We start from the raw sequence: 23,673 nt of genomic DNA on the forward strand, positions 1-23,673 counted from the left end.
CTCTCCAGAAGGCACATCCCAGTGAATTTTCCATCACGTGAACCTAGTGAAAAGCATTTTTTCCTTTGTCATAGTACTTTATTATCCTCTTATTACCACAAGGTCTTTGGTCATACTCAGTCTTGCAAGAGAGCAGGCACATTTTAGAAGGCACAACCTCCAGCACAGATGCATGCCTAGCAAATCCTTAGTATGATTAGCATTTTACCATTTGTAGTCTTTCTAATCATCTCCAACCAAATACTGGAGATTGCGCTTAACTCAGCATTTCATGTCCCTCCCCATGACAGAGGGAATGAACCACGGATGGACTATATATTTCTGAAATGGTTTCATGTCCCCAGCTTCTAGACATCAGCTTGAGATTTTGGTGGAGCGGAATGTGATGGTATTTTGTATCTTGTGATGATACACATCCCTTATCAGCTTCAGAATGCACAAGAGCTGCTGGTTGACTAATGGATATACTGCAAATTGTCAGCTGCTAATTACATTTAGAGGTGTAATTCACTCTGTGTAGGACACATCTATGCCATAGCTCTCCGGGCTCCAGTCTACACTCAGGTTTTCAAAAATGCCTGGTAATATGGAGATAAAATTTTTACTTTTTTCAATTAAATTATAATAATAGGCAGAGTTGGATGTCTTATGTGTAACCCTGTAAAAGTTTACTATTCTCTTACATGACTTTTCATCTGTGTCTAGTTAAATCTCTTGAAAATTCCAGTGAGCCAAATTGTCATGTTGCAAGTCGAAAAAAAAGAAAATATCACAGATTTCACTGAGAATTTTGCTCCAAAATGCAACATACTAGCTGAATAACATACTCCAGGTTTTACAAAACCACATCTTCAAATAGCACTGATTTAGAGCACCTTCCTCCTAAAGCTGGCATGCTACAGTCTTTTGGGAAGACTGCATGAAACCAACTGACAGCTGTCAGTACACAGTTCTGGTCTATTCCATCACAAAGTCAGCCCTGCTTTTAATTAAAATAATTTCAATCTGCTTCTGAATTAAAGCTCCAGATGCAATGCTTAGTGATTTGCTGGCAGCAAGCGTTGTGTATGTTGCTGCAGCCTGCCTTTGAAACACATGAGCATGATCCAAGGCTGCTCCAGCCTATGCCTGATTTGGGATTCCCCACAGGGGTTGGGACCACACCTCCTCTCACTGGCCTGGTTCCTGGTCCAGGAGTAAGGAGTGGCCTTCTGGCAAACTGACTCTGCACTGCTCCAAGATTCCTTCTTCGGAAAGGGGATGTCAGGCTACCCGTTTAAGCTATCTCAGCTTTGCGTTGCTCCACCGTAGTGACAATAACTGTTATTTAATGGGTGGAGGCTTTCACCCTTGCTATGAACTTTTTCTGCAGTGTTAGATAAAGCAAACAGTTTTCTTTTGTGCCTCTGTGCACGCTGGAAGCTGGAAATAGATCAAAAGACTTAGAAGTATAGCAACTTAAAGATACTTGATGACATCTATCCTACCTCCAAATTGTACAAGACTCTTTCTTGCTAACAATAGTTCCAGGCAGTTTTAAAATGCTTCTGCTGATACATTTTGTACTATTCCTCCACTACAACATACCTACTGTATTCTTGTATAATCTGATACACCGCACTATCATAAAGGGCTTTACTATGTTTGGTTTAAAAGTAATTTTCCTTCATTTCAGTAAATGATACTCTATTCAGGAATAATCATTCTTCTGTATCACCCACTATACACAACTTCTTTGACATTTACAGTTCCAATTGCTGTCCTCTTACCCTAAGCTTTACAATATACTTAACTCTTTTAATCAAAGTCAGCCTCAGTAATGCCTACAATTTGCTATTGCTCTATACTGAGATTTCCATAAACTTATCTACATTTAGCTGGTAGTAAAGTACTGGCACTTAATGTCGATAGGTCAGATTCATTCTCAGCAGAACATATCGAAGGACTATTCCCTCTCTGTTCTGGGATGAGAAGTCTCAATACCACTGCCAGAAACTGCCCCATGCTACGCTGCTCTTGACGTCACTGACTTCTACTCTTCATCTTCCAACAGATGGCCATATGTTAGGTTATCTTTTCATCTACTGCTGGGTTTCCAGTCCCTTAATTTCCTGACCACAATTGCAGTTTTTCTGGACTTCTGTGTATTACTGTTTGAACAAGCTTCCCATTCAGTGTCACCTATAGATATGCTGGGGTTGTACCACAAAACCAGCTAATGCCTTTGATCCAACCAGCAATTTAACAGCTCACCAGCTAATGCTTCATTACGCTGAGGGCTGGCTGGAAAACAAGAATTTTACTTGACGAAAAATATATTGGAAAATGGAAACAAGCTCAAAATATTAGAACAAAGCAGACATTAAAATAATTTTTTCTTTTTGTGGAAAAACAAAACCCAAACCAAACAACACAGTTAGTGTCAGACCAGGCAGTAGATCATGGATTCATTCAGACCCTGCAAGTTTATGATGCACCCCTCTCCCTCTCTCCCTAGGCTCTCCCTGTTTAGCTGAAGCACTTCGTGTATTTTCAGTATCTGAATGCCTTGTGAACACAGATTTATTCTCATTGTAGTGGCACGTTATTGATGTAGAGCTGAGCCGTGGAAAAGCTAAGGAAACTTTCGACAAGGATTTATGAGTTTGTATATACACATTTGCAGGTGCCAAAATGAAGACACCCTGACTTTCAGAAAGTGCTGAATGCCTCTGCCTGAAAACCTAGATCCCTCAAGGGTTTCCAGCTGGTTGCTCAGATATCGAGATTCCTCAGATAAGTAGTCAATTCTGAAAACAATATCGAGCAAAGAAGTCTGAGGTCATACTGGCAGCCCGTGTGAAAGACTTCAGGCCAGATCAACAGGCATTTCCATGCTAAGCTTCCACTGAGTATAAAGGTCAGTGAGAGCAAGGGACTTACCAAGCTTTGGGGGCCTGGGCCTTCATTTCAGCTGTCCTGTCACCTATCCTACTGCCCTATCATCTGGACCATCCTTCTTCTCACACTGCAGCATAGCTGTACAGCACAGGACACCTGCAACCATGAGTTATGGTTGAAGAGAACTAAAAGCAGAGAGGGTTTTGCTGGTGTTAAAACTGAAGATAGACTTCAGCATATCTTGTCATCCCCAATGGGCAGCACGTTCCAGTCAAGAGGCAGAACGCTGAAAATATTCCCCTGAACTGAGCTGGTGATATGTAACTCCCATTCATCTTCTGGTAACTTTATTTGCTTTGAAGAATTCTCTCATCTCATTGAAGTAATAAAATGGGAAGCCAGTCAATTGACAGATGAAAGGGTCAGAGCATGTTAAACCCCACACAACATCAGGCAGCTCTTATATCTCTGCATGGCAGCTCTGTCATGGGTCCAGTGTCTTAGGGAGAAGACAAAGGAGCAATGCCAGCACATTACCTCTGCCTATAGAGTCTGGCAAAACATACGGTCCATCTGGTTGATTTATATTGTTAAAGGAGCCAATTCATATTTTCTATATATTTTGGCTTAACATCTTGATTGTGACATAGAACCATGGCCAATTTCAGGCTGGAACCAAGCGAAAAGAAACAAAGCTGACCCAAAAAATATAAGGGAGAGGCCAAGAAAAACGGTGACTTTTAAGTCGTTGAGAACACTGCCATCTCTAGGCACTGTGGCTGCTGCAAACACATGCGAAGATTCTCTGCCTGAGAAGAGAGCTGGTGCTAAGGGCACTGAAAATAAATAAGCCTTCCAGGTAAGGAGAGATGTTCTACCATGTATTGAACTCTGCGTGTTGTGCCACAGGGAGGTAGAGAAGACATCACTCATGCAACCAAAGTTCCTGAGGGTCCCAGCAGAAAGCTATGCATGGACTGTCATCCACAGCCAAATCAGACACCCAGAGGAAAAAGAGAGAAGACCAAGCCACAGAGCCAATGGGTTGGGGAAGGGTACATGTGAAGTCTGTCAATCTTCCAGCACTGTTAAGTGACTTGATTTTCTTTTAAGCCCTGTGATTGTCTCGTTGGCGGGACTACCTTGCATGACAGCTATCCTACAAAGGGGATCTGAGGAAATCTGCTCCAGAGCAGACAGAGCTAATGGGTACATAGTGGCTTTAACTGATCTGGCACTGCTGAAATCCCTGGAAGTAAGACATAATAAAGGCAAGGCGGCCACAAAGCCCCATGTATCAAACCGATGTTAACAGTGAGTCTAAGGAATCATTGAGAGATTAACAGCAGGGGTGAGGGCACGGCCCTGGCCAGCGCATGCCTGAGGGTATGGCAGGCTGCGCGCGATTACTGCTCCTCTGAAGTGAGTCAGATATAACCTTCTGCCAACTAGCTCTTGGTGACCACTGAAGCATATGTATTATCTGGCTCAGACCCCACCGATCAATAACCCCCAATTCAGAGACCAAGCTTAATCAAGACCATTAAACCAACCTAAACTGAGAGTATCAGTTAAATCTCTTTCTCTAGCATATCCTTTCCCTCTGCAGTCTCCAAAGTTCAAGGGAGAAGGGATTCCTGGGTTCTTGCCACCTTGTATATCAAAGTATCACACAACTCCAAGAAAGAGGGAAAACTGAAACACATCACAAAATAGAGAGGTCATGGTCTAGAGACATTTTAACATTCCTGTGTCTGGACTGTGGCCTGCACATCTAACAAGATGTGGGCATTGTCCTTTCTGTGCTTATGCCTTTTCTTTGCATACAAACCAGCTATGTTGCGTAATGTGGTACATTCTCATTCGGCTGTCCCTCTCTGTATGCCACTGCACTCCCCTTCTGGCTCCTAGCCACAGTACAGAAGAAACCAGAAAACTTTTAATCAATCACCTCTAGTAAGCAAGTGATGAGACTTGCACAGATAGAATCAGTTTAGTTCAAGGTAAAGCTGAAAGCAAATTCAAACACTCCTGGTGGCCACATTTTTAATCATAAGGTGCTCTTCTGACCAGCTGTCTATTCTTCCCCTACAATGTCTAGGAAATCCTTATTATGGTGTCAGGAGTCTGGCAGGAGGAAAATACTCTACCAAACTCCCTAACCGTAAGCCACTTATGGTCAATGGTTTAGGGTCAAGCAGATCTTCTGCTCCAAGATCTTAAAATCTTCACTAAAGTCAATGGGGATCATTATCACAGATCCAAGAGGAGTTTTTGGTCTCCAGTTGACTATCCAACTGTCTACCCAACATGACTGTAGTTCAGTCAAGTTCAGTTGTGTTTATTTTCTCTTCTCACATCATCACACATAAATAGAGCCAGTCAGTGACACTTGAAAGACACTGACATGCAGAATGGCGGACTTACACTTACTGTTACACTTTGCCATACCCAGGAGCCTGCTATTTTTATTCCAGTATACAGAGATGCCAGTTTTCATAATAGCATGCCAGCCTTCTTGGCTTGCATGTTATATTTCTTGGTTCGATTTTACTCATTTCTTTGTGAGTCGTAGAAGCTTCACAAATAAACAAAGCTCTCGCCTGTGCTTTAACCACCAGACCCTACTCCTCCCACACTGCACTTAGTGAGGAATGAAAGAAGGAATAATCCAAGCCACAGAAGGCTCAGTTTACTCCGCTACAGACATATATGTACAGCAACCTTTTCTATCAAGCCAACTCCTCCACCGCAAATTGATTCACTTCAGTGAAAAGCAGCATTTCCAACCTCGTTCTCCCTGTTAAAATCTGCTGGGGGATGATACGTTTGTTGATGGTCAAATTTCTGTAGGAATGGCCCTAGTGATGTAGGGACTAGCTGAATCTTGCCTTTCTTCAGCCCTGGCCCACCATCCATGCTGGTGTAATGGTTTCCTGAGGGAGGAAGGAGCATTGAGTGTTTTCAGATGTACCTTTTTACCCATGAATACCTTTTTACCCATGAATATTGTATGGTCAACTCGTGATTACCTTTATGAAGATTATTGGGGCTGCGAATAGATCAGACCATCAGATCAGAAGCACTGAGGCTGGACTCAGAGAATTATAGTTACATTTGAAGGTCTAAACTGTTTAGAGTTAAATGTTGGGGATGACCTAGTAGAATGTCTGTGGGTGAAAATCAAAGGGGGGCCTATGAAGGCGGATATTGTAGTGGGAATCTGCTACAGGCCACCCTATCAGGACAGTGAGACTGATGAGCTATTCTTTAAACAACTGGGGGAAGTCTCGCGCTCACTAGCCCTTGTCCTTATGGGTGACTTTAACCTACCTGATATCTGTTGGAAGTATAACATGGCAGTCAGGAAACAGTCTAGGCAGTTCCTGCAGAGTGTGGAGGACAACTTCCTATCACAACTGGTCAGTGAACCGACTAGAGAAGGTGCTCCCCTAGACCTGCTGTTTGTGAACAGAGAAGGTCTTGTGGGAGATGTGAAGGTTGGAGGACGCCTAGGGCATAGTGACCACGAGATAATAGAATTCTCAATTCTAGGGGAAGTTAGGAGGGGGAACACTAAAACGGCCAAGCTGGACTTTTGGAGAGCTGACTTTGGGCTGTTTAGAAGTCTGGTTAACAAAGTCCAATGGGAGATAGCTCTCAAGGGTAAGGGGGCGCAGGAGGGATGGTTACTATTCAAAAAGTAAATTCTGGAGGCACAGGAGCGAGCTGTCCCTGTGTGCCGGAAGTCGAGCTGCCGGGGTAGAAAACCAGCTTGGATAACAAAGGAGATTTGGGAACATCTCAAAAGAAAAAGGGATGTCTATAAGTCTTGGAAGAATGGGCGGGCATCCAGGAATCAATACAGGGAGGAAGTTAGGACATGTAGGAAGATAATCAGGGGGGCAAAAGCCCAATTGGAACTTAGACTAGCCTGCTCCGTAAGGGACAACGAAAAGTCTTTCTATAAATATATTAATAACAAAAAGAGGGCTAAAGATCACCTCCAGCCCCTACTGGACTCAGGCGGTACGTTAGTCACTAGGGATGAGGACAAGGCTGAGGTCCTTAATGCCTTCTTTGCCTCAGTCTTTAATAATAAGGTCAGCAGTTCCCAGGTGAGCTGGCCTTCGGTGTCTGAGTGCAGGGAGGGAGAGCAAATCGAAGCTCCTGTGATCCAAGAGGAACGGGTCAAGGATCTGCTCCTTCGGCTGGATGCCCACAAGTCTATGGGGCCTGATGGTATCCACCCGAGAGTCCTGAGAGAGCTGGCGGATGTCATTGCCAAACCCCTGTCCATTATCTTTGGGCAGTCTTGGCTCACTGGGGAAGTTCCGCTGGACTGGAGGTGGAAGGAGGATCCGGGGAACTACAGGCCTGTCAGTCTGACCTCGGTGACGGGCAAAGTCATGGAACAGGTTATCTTGAGTGCTATTAATGAGCACATACAGGTTAACCGGGTGATCAGGCCCAGTCAACATGGGTTTATGAAAGGCAGGTCTTGCCAATCAAACCTGATCACCTTCTATGACAGGGTGACCTGCCTGGTTGACGAGGGAAGGGCTGTGGATGTAGTTTTCCTTGACCTCAGTAAAGCCTTTGATACAGTTTCTCATAATGTTCTGGTTGAGAAACTGATAACTGCTGGCCTGGATAGGCACACCCTCCTTTGGGTTAAAAACTGGCTGGATGGCCGGGCCCAAAGAGTGGTGGTAAATGGGGCTAAATCCGGCTGGAGGCCGGTCACCAGTGGGGTTCCCCAGGGCTCAGTGCTGGGTCCAGTTCTGTTTAACATCTTTATCAATGACCTGGATGAGGGGATTGAATGTACCCTCAGTAAATTTGGGGATGACACCAAGCTGGGAGGCTGTGTCGATCTGCTCGAGGGTAGGGAGGCACTTCAGAGGGATTTGAACAGACTGGATCGTTGGGCTGAGGCCAATGGCATGAGCTTTAATAAGGCCAAGTGCAGAGTCCTTCACTTGGGGTATAAACACCCCAAGCATCGCTATAGGCTCAGGGAAGAGTGGCTGGAGAGCTGCCTGGCGGAGAAGGACCTGGGGGTGTTGGTTGACTACCGGCTTGATATGAGCCAGCAGTGTGCCCAGGTGGCCAAAAAGGCCCATGGGATACTGGCGTGTATCAAGAACAGTGTGACCAGCAGGAGCAGGGAAGTGATCCTGCCCCTGTACTCGGCACTGGTGAGGCTGCACCTGGAATATTGTGTCCAGTTTTGGGCCTCTCGCTTTAAGAGAGATATTGAGCTCCTGGAGCGAGTCCAAAGAAGGGCGACTAAACTGGTCAAGGGGCTGGAAAATAAAACTTATGAGGAGCGGCTGAGGGAGTTGGGGCTGTTTAGCCTGGAGAAGAGGAGGCTGAGGGGAGACCTGATTACGGCCTATAAATACTTGAGAAAAGATGGTGGGGAGGTGGGGGAAGGGCTCTTTACATTAGTGTTGGGTGATAGAACAAGAGGAAATGGGCATAAGCTTAGTCAGGGGAGATTCAGGTCGGATGTTAGGAAGTATTTCTTCTCTGAAAGGGTTGTCAGCCACTGGAATAGGCTGCCGAGGGAGGTGGTTGAGTCCCCATCCCTGGATGTGTTTAAGAATAGGGTGAATGATCTACTTGAGGATATGGTTTAATGGGGATTAGGGATGGTTGGACTCGATGATCTCTAAGGTCTTTTCCAACCTAGAAATCTATGAAGCTGTACAATGTGGATTTATCCGACAGGACAGGGCTATGTTAAGTGTGTCTGTACTCTGTGATGTTAATGATCCTTCTTCCATTAGTCCTCTGGCATATGGTCTTCTGTCTTAATGTACAGTTCATATTTTCAAGGTCTTTGTTTTACCTGGCTTGTCTAGTCTCATTATATCAAGGGTCAACTACCTTGAATTGTGCTAAACCATGAAATGAGCACAGCATAAGCAGATGGTGACTGAAAAACTCCAGGGTCAAATAACCACTGAAAGCTTTTGTAGCTCAGGTATTCCTGAGGTAACTGGGAGATACTGATAAAGTTTTGGGACTTTCCCTCTCCCCCGGATCTTTGCAGAAACATAGGCAAAAGTGCCCAACGATTTTCATCCAGTTTAGTGCTTTACATAAGTAAGTTCCACATGTCTCACTTTGAGCTTCACTGTCATAGTATTATTAAACTGGGCCTTTTTTCTCCTGTTAATGTATTTTTACATGGTACTTGTCAGGGAGTTATCTCAGCAGCTACCATCTACTTGCGAAATCATCCTTGGTAAAATGCTGAAAGTGAATTATTATTTCAGTTGTCATGGAATGACCTGAAGGCTCAAAATACCTACCATGTTTGCCTATGGCAAAGTCAGGAACTGAATGCAAAATCCTCCAACCCAAGCCTTAGCTACCAACTGTAGCTTCTTCTTGAGATTCTTCAGAGGCAACTTTTCTGTTGCTATGGCGGCATGAGGTCCAAATTTATATTTCCCCACACAAAACTCAACAGGAAAACTATCTTATGAACAAAGGCTACACATCATGGCCTATAATTTAATCAGGAGTGTCATCGATTACATATCCTTTCAGGAGACTGGCCTCAACCTCTTGCAGAATCTATTCTCCTGACATCTTTCTTTTTTCCTTCTAGTTAATTTGGACATGGTGGCAGTGCTTCCCTAACAAGGACCATGCTTCGCCTTCAGGAACTGGCCCTCTGGAATAGCAAAAGAGTTTGTCTCACAGACCAAGAGGAAACAGGGAAGACAGAGCTGAACCAAATAAGGTTCAAAAAGGCCATGGCAGGAATCGATTCCATTGTCTTTTTCTTTACACAACCCCTTCCAGGGCATAATCTCCTTGTTGCATTTCCCTCTTTTTCTTCCTTTTGTTTCTGTATTCCCAGAGAGGTAACTAGAAAAGTCACTAATAGGAGGCAGCCTGGCTTAGTGGCTAAGCTATTGGATAAGGAATTCTGGGCTCTACCTCCAGCACAGCCATGGGCTTGCTGCAAGATCTGAGCACCTCCTTTCAGTTCCCTGTATCTTCCCTCTCCCCAGATATCTGGTTCCTTTATTTTGCTTGAAAATTCATCTAGGCATAGGCTGTTCTAAATGAGGTTGGGGACAGGACAGGTCAGTACAATTGCAGGCTTGGATGTGGGTTTTAGGTATGCTTGCAATATAAATAATAATGATCTAAAACCCATCTGTGCAAACGTAATGTTTTGAAGGAAGGAGTTTCACACCACGAGTGTAGGACTGGGGACCTGTAGGTGCGGAATGTAGGAGGTCCTGGCCGTCTTCGAGAAATGAGGAAAGCTGAAGCAATGACTACTCTACAGATGACACCTTGAAGAACAATTCTTTTTTACGCTTGGAAAGAGCATCTTTTCATTTCCCTCTGTTTTCATGCGCCCTTGTAGCTTTCGTTTTAATAATAAAGATGATACTTCTTTTTTTGTAGTTTTTTGAATTAAGTCCTCCGGCCTTCTCCCTTCTTTCTGTCTCTAGGTCAAACTCATCTTGCCTTATGATTTTACCTTTCCTAATATCTACGTCTCTGTCTTTGCGGCCTGCTTTCTCCGATTCCTCCATTCAACCCTCCTAGATGCCTCCCCACCCCCATCATCTCCTCACATTGTACGTGTGCATTAATGGGAGAGAAAGCAAAAATGAGAGGCCACCCATTACAGTTCCTTCCACAATGCCCAGAAGGATCTGTGTTTGAGGCATGTTTTAAAGATCATTGTAATTCAGGAAACAGCAAGGTGGAGTGAAGGGAAATTGGAAAGAACTCTCAGCTTATGAATGTATAATGCAAGAACACGGGCCCTCGCTCCAGTGTAATCTTGCCAACAGTTACTAGACCAAGTTCCTTGAACAAAAAGTCATTATTATGACTAACTATTCTGTATTTATAGAGAAGTAGTGTTAGAAGACAAACAGTTCAAGCAGTGTTCTTGCGCTAGATGTTCTTTGCTTTTTCCTGTATGTGGTCTTTTATTCCAGTGTTAATTGTGGTTATAAATCATTCCCAACCTGCTTTGGAATGAGTTTACACAGACTTCGTGCTGTTGAAAACACAGTACATTTGTACGTACAAGATATAAAGCATTCAGCAACTCCAGGGGTAAAAATGCCATCTATCAGGAAACAAACCCACAGAAGATTTAAAAAGTAATGATCATCAAAATATTTCTCTGCCTGTTGCCACAAATGACTACAGTTACTTCTGCACCACAAAGAGGACACTGGAGTGGGCAAAGTGGTCATCAACAGCTGTCTTTGAGAGGCACTCATGACAGGAAAGGTTGTCTTTTCACAAAGGACGATATCTGGAGACAAAAGAGTCTTCTTAAGACTGAGCAATGAACAGGATTGGGAAGGAACGTGAACACTTAACCCCTGTCTGTGACCATCCAGGTCAGAAAGGATGAGGCCAAAGAGGCTTGAAAGGAAGAAGAATGGCTTATATTTCTTTTTTTGCTGTGTTGGAATATATCAGCTCCCAGAGGGTGAATGTTATTTGAACCACCCGGGGTGCGCATTCCTCTGAGAGCCAGGGAACGTGGAGCCTCGGCAGGCAGGCTGGATGCCAGGCTGGGACAGAGAGACCCTCTCACAGCCTTCGTACGTTTCTGTCAGCTCTAGCAAGATGGGGGGGATTAAAAAAAAAAAAAAAAGAAGAGCTTGTTAAGCCTCATACAGGTTTCAGATCAAATTTTTATCCTGTTTCACTTTGGAAGTCTCTTGAACAAGCTCAGAGCTTCAAAGCTGAGGCTGCAAATCTCTCAGGGAAGGTTCCTGTGTTTAATAAGCTGTTTTGACTGGAATTCAAAGAGAAAGTAAAGATTTCTGTTGGCCTAGCTGTAGAAAATGTGACCCAGACCTGTAACCTCATATCTGACCAGACAAAAATGTGTACTCTGTTAAAAACTGGAGATTTCTCAGAAATATTGGCATTAGAATAGCTCTGGTTCCCCTGGAGTCACTAGCAAAAAGTCTCATCATCTCTAATGGAAATACCTGTGACTAATTTTATTTGTAAAGAAGGTGCTGGAAGGTGATGCCAGAACACCGACATAACAAACCTGTAAGTTACATAGTGGCTCAGCTACTGGGCAAAAAAGCTTCCAGTTTACTCTTTTTAACCATTCCAACACAAAATTAACCCTTGAAGGGCTTTGTATCCTAAGATACGAATGCTGACAAGAAAGGAAGCACAGAGCAACTGAAATACTATGACATGATGCAATGCTTATAATTAACTTACAATAAGACAAAGCCATGACTCATGCGATTCAGACTCTCCTGAATGACCCAAGTGAAATTCTGGTGGTTTATGAGGACCCTGTCAAGGTTCCCTGGTGCTTCATCTCCAAGGCCTTCAACCATGAGGCTGTGCCTCACCCCTGTTAACTGCACCAGAACTCCTAGAAACGGGGCATCTGTCCTTCCTACCACCACTGCAGTGATACAGGTACTCATACCACTTCCCTTGGTGTCCACACTTTACATCCTAGGGCACACAGATACAAAAATAAATGCTGCATAAAGACAGTGAATGTCTCCAGAGGATTTCACTAAATTAAAAATGAAATCTAACCTAGGAGAGACCCTTTCACTCTGACAGGTCTTGTTTTCTTTACGTTTTGTTTCTCTTCCTCTAACACAAATATAATCCATCATCTGCCCAAATTCAAACCTGATGTAGACTTTCAAAAACTGCTTCCAGCTAACTGTGGTTCTCAAATGGCAGTCCGTCCTTTCCTATATATTCTTGTTAATGTCTCTGTTCACCAAACTTTCCCTCACAATTAAATTCCCATATTTGAAAGTTAAAGTGACAGAAGTCAACAGCCCTGACTGAAGAAAGCGTTAGTCCTCACATTTCTCCTAGCATGAATAAGAACACATGTGGCCTTTGCAGTCTAGAAGGTCCAGTGTAAAAGTTTCCAAAATCCACCTGTTTTGATTAGCATGGTTTGCATGCAGCAGGCCAGACACAGTAAAATATAGGGGTTTCATTTCCTCTTTGATTTCAGCACTTCTTTTCCACTAACTGCCCTATTTCCTGATCCGCCTTCATAAAAGTTAGCTAAATGAAAACACTCCTGGAAGTCTACAAATCAGTAGATAAAATAACTGAGGTTGATCAGTTTGCTAAGATCAGAAGGACTAGTTGCAATTTTCAAAGGACTGGACAGCATACATGCTTATTTTTACAGCAAATTGATCAGTTATCCCAGAATTTCAAAATTCCTCATTAAAAAAACAATTCTTAAAATTTTCCAGTAGGTATTACTACTAGTGCTGGTTAGAAAATACATTTTTCCCACCTTGGAATTTAATGTTTTGCCCGTTACCTCTCCCAATCTCTATCCTTATCTCGAATTCCTCAAGCCCCACGTTGGGCGCCAAAAAGGACTGTCGTGGTTTTAGGTTGATCCGGCAACTAAACTCCATGCAGCCGGTCTCCCACTCCAGTAAAATGGAGAGGAGAAAAATATGATAAAAGAGCTGAGGGTCAAGACAAGAACAGAGGAAGCACCCACCAACCACGGTCCCGGGCAAAACAGACTCAGCTCTCTTAAAGCAAACAATTTATTAACAGTTACTTAAAAGAATAAAGACAAGCAAAACCAGTTACTTAAAAGGATTAAAAGAAAACAAGGCCAGATCTTAAAATCAACACCTCTCCACCACCCTTTGCCTTTTCTTCCCTAGTTTCTTAGTCTGTAGACAGGCAAAATTCTCTATTGTATGCTCCTGTCTTCTATGGTTTGGGCTTTTTTTCTTGTCAAAGACCAGTCCTATTTCAAAAAAGATTTTGATAAAAGCCATCAGACAATTAGCTACATACAATAACAGATAAAAAACTCACTTTATCATTAGGATAAGTGAGATACAGAAAAAAGTAGTGGTTACAGCAGCAATTCCCCTGAGCAGCCGTCAATGCTCAGTTTGGTCCTGATCTCTTGATTCTTGGTTTGGCATCAAAATAAATATTATGGCCAGTGGAATTTACTTTAATTTAGTTTGGAAATTTTCTCTCCATTCCTTCATAACATGACATTATCAAAAGTAAGCGAACCAAAGGGATATAGTCTAAATCTTCCTTAAATTTGAGTAACACAGGAGCAGATTATATCCAAGTTAAACACAGTATAAAATGAAGTAAGTGGAATCAGAATCCAGGAAAAGAGGCAAAAGCAGAAAAACTACTAACACAAGAAATTTTTCATAGGATTGTTTGTTGCTTGTATTGGAGATTGGGGAAGATCAAGGTGCTAACACAATGGCAACGCTCTGCTGGGGCAGCGATTCTTTCCTGGAGAGTTTGCTCAGTGCCTGGAACAAGGAAGTTCCAGTCTCAGCTGAAGTCTATAGTCATTAAAGCAATACTAGTGCTAACAGTTGTGTACCACCCTCAAGATAAGGGCTCACTGTCTAAGTGAAGAATTCAAAGCATGGGAGGAAACAACTTTTATACCATTGATAGGAGGAAGACCGAGGTCCAGAAATCTGAACAAGGTCACATACTGCCAGGAACTGAATCAAGGTTTCCTCAGTCCCCATCTAATGCTTCAAAGGGAGGGCCATCTATCTTCTCTCTCAAGGACAGAATCGTAAGCATGAAAGGCATGCTTTTGATGCACTGACAAATCACCTGCCATCAGACAGATGTTTATCTCATAAAAACATTACTTCTTTCATAAAAGTAGGTTTCCTGATTAAATAATAGGACTAAAACATATCTTAGCTTGCATTGAATAATGACTATATGAAATGTAGAGCTCGCATCCTGTAAAAAAATGTAGCTGAAATTCAGAAGCCTGGGCTTCAGTGATACAATAACTAAAGGACAACTGCACGACAATTGTTTCTGCAGTGTCAGACATGCTTAAATATAAATAAGAACGTAGAGTAAAGAATTTTACTGCTTACCAGCACATTGGTTGTTTTCATCCAACTGGTAACCAAATCGACAGATCAAAGGTCTTGTAACAGTAGGGTAGTTAGGAACGGGGCCTGGTGCTGGGAGTGGTGGATAAATATTTGAATAAGGATTCAAATATGGTGACCGATACACTGGGTTTGTTCGGGGTACGCATAAATAGCCACCATTCTGATTGACACACACCATGTCTCCTCTGCAGGCCTCGGGAATAGTCCGACATTCATCAATATCTGGAAGGAAATTGCAAAAGTTAAATGAGTGATTGCTTCTCAGTGAGATCTATCCATAAAACAGTTAACATGTTTTTCTCAAGACTTTGCTAAAAATCTGATACTCTCTTTGACGGAAAAGCTAGTCCTTCCTTGTGGAGCCTCACTTTGAAGTCGGATCACACTATAACAGGAAACATCCCATATATTCAACATATCCTGTGTTCTACTTGTTTCACTTCACTATTAGAGGGTAGAGGGAGAGGGGTAAGCCTGCTTTGTTATTCTATAAATGTTCAGTTTAAACACTGATTTACACATGGCTACAGCATGCTACTGCCAGTTCCTGACGCAGGGTCTGTCCAAACCACAACATGCAGATCAGGATTTCAAACGCTGGTGGTTTGGTTTGCCCAGCTGTGAAACTTGGATCCCGATTTGGGTATTCCCGAGCTCCCTTCCACAGAAAAAATTAGGGATGTTCAGATCTGGGGATGTGGTTCAGGCCTCTTTCTTGCTCTGATTGAGATCATTGCTGAATTAATTTTAAAAAGATACAAATGGTTTAGCTGAATCGAGCATTCGCTTGGTTCTTGGAGCCCAGAAATAATAGGTTGCTATGATAGGGAAAGCTGGTTTTTCCCTTACTGTTTGAGTGACTTTAACACGTGCAAAAGATGCGGCCCTGGAGACTGAATGTCATTTGTTAAAAAGATTCTATAGGGCTTCTATAGGAGCACCTCTCCTATGAAGACAGGCTGAGAGAGTTGGGGCTGTTCAGCCTGGAGAAGAGGAGGCTCCGGGAAGACCTTTTAGCAGCCTTCCAGTACTTAAAGGGGGCCTACAGGAAAGCTGGAGAGAGACTTTTTACTGAGGGCATGTAGTGATAAAACAAGGGGTAATGGCTTTAAACTGAAAAGATTAGATAGGGTAGATTTAGATTAGATATAAGGAAGAAATTTTTCACTCTGAGGGTGGTGAGGCACTAGAACAGGTTGCCCAGAGGATTTGTGGGTGCCCCATCCCTGGAAGTGTTCAAGGCCAGGCTGGATGAGGCTTTGAGCAACCTGGTGTAGTGGAGGGTGTCCCTGCCCATGGCAGGGAGGTTGGAACTAGATGATCTTTGAGGTCCCTTCCAACCCTAACCATTCTATGATTCTATGATTCTAAGTGTGTGTTTCCCTATATTGTTTCAACAATTTACTTGGAGTGTCAATGCTGAGCAGTGATAGCCTTTATCTGAGCCTCCAAGTGGAGGCTGCCAGCAAAGGCAGTAAATAGTCTGGAGGAGAAAGAGAAGGAGGGTAAACAAGCCTTGTCAGTTGGCAACTAGGCTGAGCTCCCAAACTCATCTCAATACATCACAGCTATTTGAGAAGCACTGACAGCCAATTAGTATATCAACAATGTCAAACATTGGTATACACTTATACTATGTAAACACACACGTATTTATATATATACATATATATTTTTGTATATACACATGCACAAACACACATTTGTCACACAGCAGGAACTTTTCAACTGAAATGTACCAACAGCAGCACAATGTTAACTCGATGACGTCAGGATTTCTGAACCCCAATGTATTGATTTAATTAAAGTCCTACCTAAGCATTGCCCAGAGGCACGGTCCAGGTCAAACCCGTTAGTGCATTGTTGCTAAAATGAGAAAACAAAGGACACTCAGTGACTGTGAAATGAGAGGGTTGCAGAGTCAAATGCTCATCTGGATTATTATGCTTATCACAATTGTTCAGCACTACACAGTACACCAAAATAAAGTCTCTTCCCCAAAGGACAGTCAGCAAGGCATGAACCTGAGGCCTCAGAACCTGTGCCAGCCCCTTAACTCAGAAGGTAGTTCCCTCAGGTGGTGACAGTGTCAGGCTGTTCATCTCCCTGAGGGTAACCAACACGTACTGTGCGATGGGCTCCATGCCAGTTGTTAACTCAGAAGTTACATTCCTCTGTTTTGGAGTCTTGTTTTTTGTCAGAACAGAAGGGTTCAGTTAAAAGGTACTAGCTAACTGCTCTATCAGGCTCTAAAACTCCACACATAGACCATTCAGTACATATGTCTCAACACGTTAGCCATCTGATTGAACTGAAGCCACAGTTATAACAAGCTTAATAAAAGTAAGGTTTTCGTTTACACCAGCCTTCTGATTTTTAGAGCATAAGTTTTTACATGAACATGTTCTAGGCATGCAAGGTTACTGGAAGATGCTCCTTCCTAACTTGTGGTTCTGGTCTTTATCAGGGCTGCAACCCTGAGTCTTCAGCACCTCATCAGTGACTCTCAGCGTTTCTAAACCAGTGAGAGTCCTGGTCATGACATGTGAAAGCCCATTAAAACGATTCCCTTCTCTCCCTGGTATTTGACTGGGCCTCCACCTATTTAGCAGCAGTTGACACAAGCACAGGATCCTGCCAGCAAACAGGTTATACTATGGAATGTAAGCAAGAGATATTTAGAAAACAGGAACCACTGTCCAGAGGAACCGAGTGTGTTAATGATTCTTCCTTTTTTGTTGTTGTTAAATGATAAAGACACTTCCACTTTTGTGAAAGAAATCAGTGGAAGAGTAGAGTACTTGGTTCATGTTTGGAAAAGTAGAAAGTTGTAGATGAGAGAAAAGGGGTGAGATGGATAAGTCAGTGGAAGTTGACCATTGCAGGAACTAGGGAGGGGACATGCAGTGAAACACATGGCACTGTTTGGACTGCACCTGCCACTTGCACGTATGAATACACAAAACCACTGCTAGAAGTGTCAAACAACTATGAAGGAATTCTGCCTTCATTATTTTGGCATTCTAAGATATTTTGGTATCATGTTGTGGAAAGCCAAGATATTCTGATAGGAGAATGTATAATCAGCCTTATGTTTTAGAGAATATATGTACTCTACCTTTTGCTCTCTTTTCTGTGCTGTGGTGTGTACACTACGCTTAGGTTAGCAGGAAAGGTCAAGGTAGTTTTTGACAAAATTATTTTCTTTTGGACAGCAAATGATGATTCAGAAGCACTGAAACTACCGCAGAACTGGTTTCAACAACTTTCTAGAACTTTATGCTAGAAAAGACTCCAATATTGCCAAAATGACCTGTTGCAATATCTTCAGAAAGAAGTCCTTGCCATCATTTTCGTTTCAAGTTGCTTTTTGCTTAGACTTCAAAAATCAATTTATGGTCCAAGATGTTTTTATAAAAATCACAATGGAAACAATATTTTTTAAATTATAAAAACAAACCCTTAAAGACATCTCAAAAATTCTCCAGGGCCATGAAAAGCATTTCCCATACAGATCCAATGTTCACAAAAATATCAATAAGCATGCCATGCGCAGGAAATTTTCAATGTAATAGAAAAAAACCAACTACGTTTCAGAGCCTTTTGGCAAAAGTGTTTAGAAACACAGCTCTGGACACTGAGTGTATCTGGATTATCAAGTAGGAATCCAAACTTAATGTGCCTTTGGGAACTGTTTTTCCTAATTTAAAATCCACATGGAGTCCAAGAACACAAAGAACTAATGCTTCTGCTATTTTGAGAACTGGACTGCTTTACTTCCATCCACCCTCAAAAGTCTTGCCTCTTGAACAAAAATGGTTTCAGGCATAAATTAAAATGAAAACTAGGATGCAGTCATTCAGGATCACAATCCAAAATTAAACAGTCTTAAGACGAGATCCTGCTAAACACAGAAAATACCTATTTAAACGAACACGTTTTCCAAGCATGGATGTTCCCCACCACAGAAGTGATCTGTCCCGGCTCTTGGGGGATGGCTTTTCTTATTTCCTTTTCCAGAAGTGTTCACTTCAGAGGCAGAACCAGGTTTTCATTGAGGTCCAGTTTCTACAGGGATATTTTGCTGAGCTGGCAAGGATGAGTCAATAAGCTCAGTCCATGTTCAACTCCAGAATCCTGCTGGCTCCAAGTTCTCCCCTCTAAACCCTTAGACCACACAGCTTCCTCTTCATGTAAACCTCAGACCACAGAGCTTCCTATTCACCTGCTAGCCAGTGAAGTCTCATGCCATATAGCGCTGCGGTACAAAACAGTACATAGATGTCCATGTGCACTTCTCACCTGTGCTTTTCCAGGGCTTGAAAGGCAGATGGCCAGTGTGAAAGCAGTCAGTATCCTGTAATGTGCATAGAAAATAGGCTGAAAACCTTCTGATATCCAGGCTCATCATATAGAAATAAACTTCTAGTGACACTTCAGTGTATTCCACAGAGTTTTGCTAACATGAATTTGGCCTGTGGAGAAGGAGTAATACAACTGTGGGCCAGATTCAGATCTCAGAGTCACTAACTTTACCACGGTTTTATGCGACTGGGATCAGAATCAGACTGTACGTGTCCATTAACTAATCTGTATTTTACGACGCCCCATGCAGCAGCTGTTTAGTGAACAAGTGGGCAATATTCAATAGACAATTTTCGCCCTTCTCTGACAACTTTCTTTTGAGAATATAAAACTTTTTCTTGCACATTATGCACATTTTACAGATGGGCAAACGAGAGCGCAGGCCCTGCCTAAGCGCACAGTGCAACGCATTGGCGGGGCTGCAGACGTGTCGTGCAGGAGGTCCTGAATCCAAGCCAGTTGCTCTAACCGCTAAACCGCATTTCATCCCCAGGAGACTGTATCTGAGATTAATCCGTTTCCTTAGGGCCAGATTCTGTCCTTTTACTCAGTCTTGAGTAATACATTTCTCTGCAAGTAGACGCACTTTGCCAGGTCATCAGCTCCTAGAAGCTGCTATCTTCCATGGAGCCTTCCCCAGTTAGATCATCTTGGCATCTAGTGGGACCTACTGGGTCTCTTCACTGCAACTAAAAGAAGGTCCCTCCCTAACAGAGCGCTATGGCTGTATTTGGAACTCCTTACCTGAAGCATAAAAATTCCAATCAACTAAGCTCCCACCTCCAGGTATTTACTATCAGACTGGAAACCAGGAAAGGACAGTAAGAGATTATTTTTTTCTACATACTGTGGATTTCAGTGTTTGCCACTGCCTTATGTAAAACTTCTTCTTAATACAATTAGACACAAATCTTGCTTATCTTGGATTCTAGTTCTGAATGGCAATTGTATACTATACATTCCCACAAAACCAGTACAGGAAGCAAAGGATATTTTAGGTAGCCTTAGTTCTGCTACCCAAGCAAGCTGCCAACTTTCTTTTTTAGAGCTGTCTCTGATTTCCAGTGCAAACTGAGCTGCTGAACAAGACCTACAAATGCATCAGAAAAAACCACACACAAACAGTGACCGGCACATTTGGACAATTTTTTTTAAATGAGGAGGCAGGCACAAGCTCTGAAAAGTAAACATAAACTCTAAAATGGTTCTTCGTAGTGCTGCGGAGACAGATTGTGCTTGTTGGCAGCTTTTGAGTGACAAGGAAAGGCAAATTCTGCACAGACTTTTCCTTAGAGTCAGATGCAGGGCATTCAAAATGCAACGTTATGCATTTAGGCTTGCACTTCGTTTATTGATTCCTCAAATCTTTTTGAAGAGCTTTTAAAGCAGGGGATGAAGACTGCGTACTCACTTTGCATAGAGCAAGAGTAGCACTAGAAGGAAATACAACAGGTTATAGCTGAACATTAACATACCCAGCAACTGGGCTACGCTCTGCATGGTTGCAGAGCAGTGCACGCTGACAACAGCCCCTATAAAACTGGTCAGACAAAACTCATACATTTCTGGACGGTCTTTAGTTCCCGTTGTTACAAGATGATATACGCTTTCCTCTTGATGGGGGGGTGACCTTACAGCCTCTTACTTGCTCTGCCTGCAACCACCATCTCAATCCGCTCGTTACTTTAGAACTCAAATCCCCTCAAGAATTACCAACAGACATACAGCACAAACTATCAACGCTATATTCAGCTGGTCACAGTAGCTTGCCCAGCAGGCAAAATATTTTAAACTAGTAATTAACTTCTGCAATAGTAACTAATTAGCTTCAAATCAGTCACTGTAGCTTGTGGGATCGTTTGCTGTCACAGTTCAGCACTCCCACAGATGCTGGGGTTCCTAAAGTGCAGAGTATAAGCACAGATCAAGAAGGAACTTGTCAGAGACAGCACGGCTTTAATAACAGACCGATCGTCTCTCCCCACCTCTGACCACTGAGATCCCATTCCTTTGTAAAAGCTTCAGCAAGTGGATTGGCATACCGAATCCCTGTCACAGATACTTTCCACAAGTAGATTTCCCTTCAGTAAGCAGAGAAGTTTCGTGCACACCACTTACCTTTTTAATCCTTGCATGTCCAAAACCGTTGGGGAAAGGTGGAAAAAATACAGAGTCTGTGCTGATGAATAACTAGATAGTTTTTCCAAACATCACCCTCCGCTAGCACTTCAGTTCCTCAGTCATTTATAGTCCAAAGAATGAAATAGCAAGTAATGGAGAAGATCGGGAGCCGTCTGTACCTCCTCAGACACTGGAGAGAATACAGAGAAAGCACCTGGTTTTGCTTAGTTCTCTTCTGTAATTCAGCATTAAACCAATTGGAGGAGGAATGTTAAAAATGAACACTTCATTTTCTAAGTATGTTAAACAATGCAAATGGGGGCCTCAGCCTGGGACAGCTGGTTTAGATTACAAAGCTCACCAACTGGCTAGACTCCTCACAACAACCTCGAGGAGCCTGCCAGGATAAAACACTAACAGCTTGAAGGAAAGCCTCTCCCGCTGCAAACTTCACAGTTAAATGTGCCTCAGAGCAGAGAGCACCGTTATTGGACAGAAACCCTTATCAAGGGACTGGAGAAGGGAAGGGATTGTTTTCCTTGCTCTGAGAACAAAAAAAAAAAAAAAAAAAAAAAAAAAAAAGCCAGGCTTTTTGGAGGCCCTTTAGCCAGTGCAGTGTCTTGGACGATGAATATGCAACACTTGCTGCTTCGTGCCAATGGCATGCTGATGAAAGGTCTGACCCTCTGGGAGGTGAATAAATCGAATTCATGACGATCGCAGCTACAGCAACTATATTGCTTGGGGATTATCTGAAAACAGGAATAAACAAATTAAACGTTCGAAGGAAAACAAATGGCTTGTCTACAAACACTGGCCCTTTTTAAACTGACCCCACACTTAAGGGAGTGGTTTGTGAAATTAAATATTTCTCAGGAAAGACATATCTTGCAGATCTCCAGCTATGATTGAAGAGGAAGGAAATAAACTACTTTTTCAGGTGTTTTGCAACTTTGCCACAGGCAGAGCTTTACTAGGTCAGGCAGAGCGTTTATGAGATGTGAGAGGTAAGCAATGGGATGCTGCAAAGATTATGCTAGATCCAAAGATGAACACTGAAATTAAATACAGACATAGACATAAAATGAATACTTTGAATGTCTGTGGAGTCTTCCATCAGAGGAAACCCTTTATTCCTAAGGAACGTGAAATGTCTGACAAGGTAAAACCTATCTTACATCTGTCTGTAACGGATTGAGAAGCAGAGAAATAAGAGTTGTTATAACAGATGTTCATAAAACTGGCCTCTAAGCATGGATACCCAGCTTCAGATACAAAGATTGCGCTGTTTGAAGGTTGCTGAGCACCCACAAGTCATATTGGCGCCAATGGGAAGTGCAAGAGCTCTGCACCTCACTAACTGGCTGTAATTGTCCAAATTACTTTTCAAAAACGACAGCACCAGAAGCTCAGTGCTACTTCTGACAGTTTGTCTCTTGGTGACTTGCTTACATTACTTGCCATCACGTGGAAAATGAAACACTGTCCTAGAATTATTCAAGCAGCGTCAATATGTTTGCAGATAAACAAGAACCAACTTATTTCAAATAGACTTCCTAAAAGCTTAACAAAAAGCTCAAGAGAGCTCTGAAGAATCTCGCCGGTCATGTTGTGGAGAAAAGTTTTGTCATGGGAAAGAAACAGGCAACAGAGAGAAAGCAAAGGTTGGGCAAATTTTCACTTTGGCAAAATGTTAACTGCAAGTACTCCATTACTCTATAAGCCCAGTGTTGCTCAGTACACTCGATGGTCTGGAGCGCTAACAAGCCTAAAAGTAGCAGTGCTTACTGTATGTTAGGTATCTACTAGAAGACCTCCTGAAACTATGAGGAACAGCTCTACAGTGAAGCAGATGCTCTGAGCATTTATATTTGCGGATGAAGAGCTTGCTTCCTATACTTGTTGATACTTCACTTGCTGATCCACTCAATTTTTCTCACCATCACATGGCAAAATTATTGTCTGCATGCCAGAATCACTGTATGAGCCCAGCACCAGTCTGCTCCCCAAGAATTGCCTCAGACTAAAGAGTTCTGACTCATCAGCCAACTGGCAGAGGTGCCCTGGCACTGGAGACAGAAGGTGAATCCAGACCTGACCACCTAAGGGGCTCCCTTAAGAAGGAATATTGTACAAATGTTTTGATTTTTCCTGTCTCCATGTGACAGCTGGAGTGGATAAAAAACAGAGTATAAAAAGTGTACCAAACCACAAGTTGGGCTAGTTTACAGTGTGGTAACTTCTTTTTCCTAAATAAAAGGATTCGATGTTATGGCTAAGTGGAATTTCTGCAGTACCTTTCTGTAACTACCATCAGTCACACAATAATCAGATGCAGCCCCGCCCTTCTCACAATTCTCTG

At 42.7% G+C, this 23,673-nt stretch overlaps 1 protein-coding gene across 1 annotated transcript in view; it reads right to left on the reverse strand.

Moving 5' to 3' along the window:
• Positions 1-21,325, reverse strand: part of FBLN5 (fibulin 5) — a 51,289-nt gene extending 29,964 nt beyond the window's left edge. The window contains exons 1-4 of the mRNA XM_086613508.1: positions 21,309-21,325; positions 19,128-19,182; positions 16,640-16,691; positions 14,805-15,047 (exon numbers count right to left, since the gene is read on the reverse strand). Of these exons, the coding sequence (XP_086469634.1) occupies positions 14,805-15,047; positions 16,640-16,691; positions 19,128-19,182; positions 21,309-21,325 (367 nt within the window). The remainder of the gene's footprint in view (positions 1-14,804; positions 15,048-16,639; positions 16,692-19,127; positions 19,183-21,308) is intronic.
• Positions 21,326-23,673: the final 2,348 nt, after the last annotated feature.

The sequence above is a fragment of the Tauraco erythrolophus genome, chromosome 6 (genome assembly GCF_009769465.1).
Source record: "Tauraco erythrolophus isolate bTauEry1 chromosome 6, bTauEry1.pri, whole genome shotgun sequence".
Classification (NCBI taxonomy): Eukaryota; Metazoa; Chordata; class Aves; order Musophagiformes; family Musophagidae; genus Tauraco; species Tauraco erythrolophus.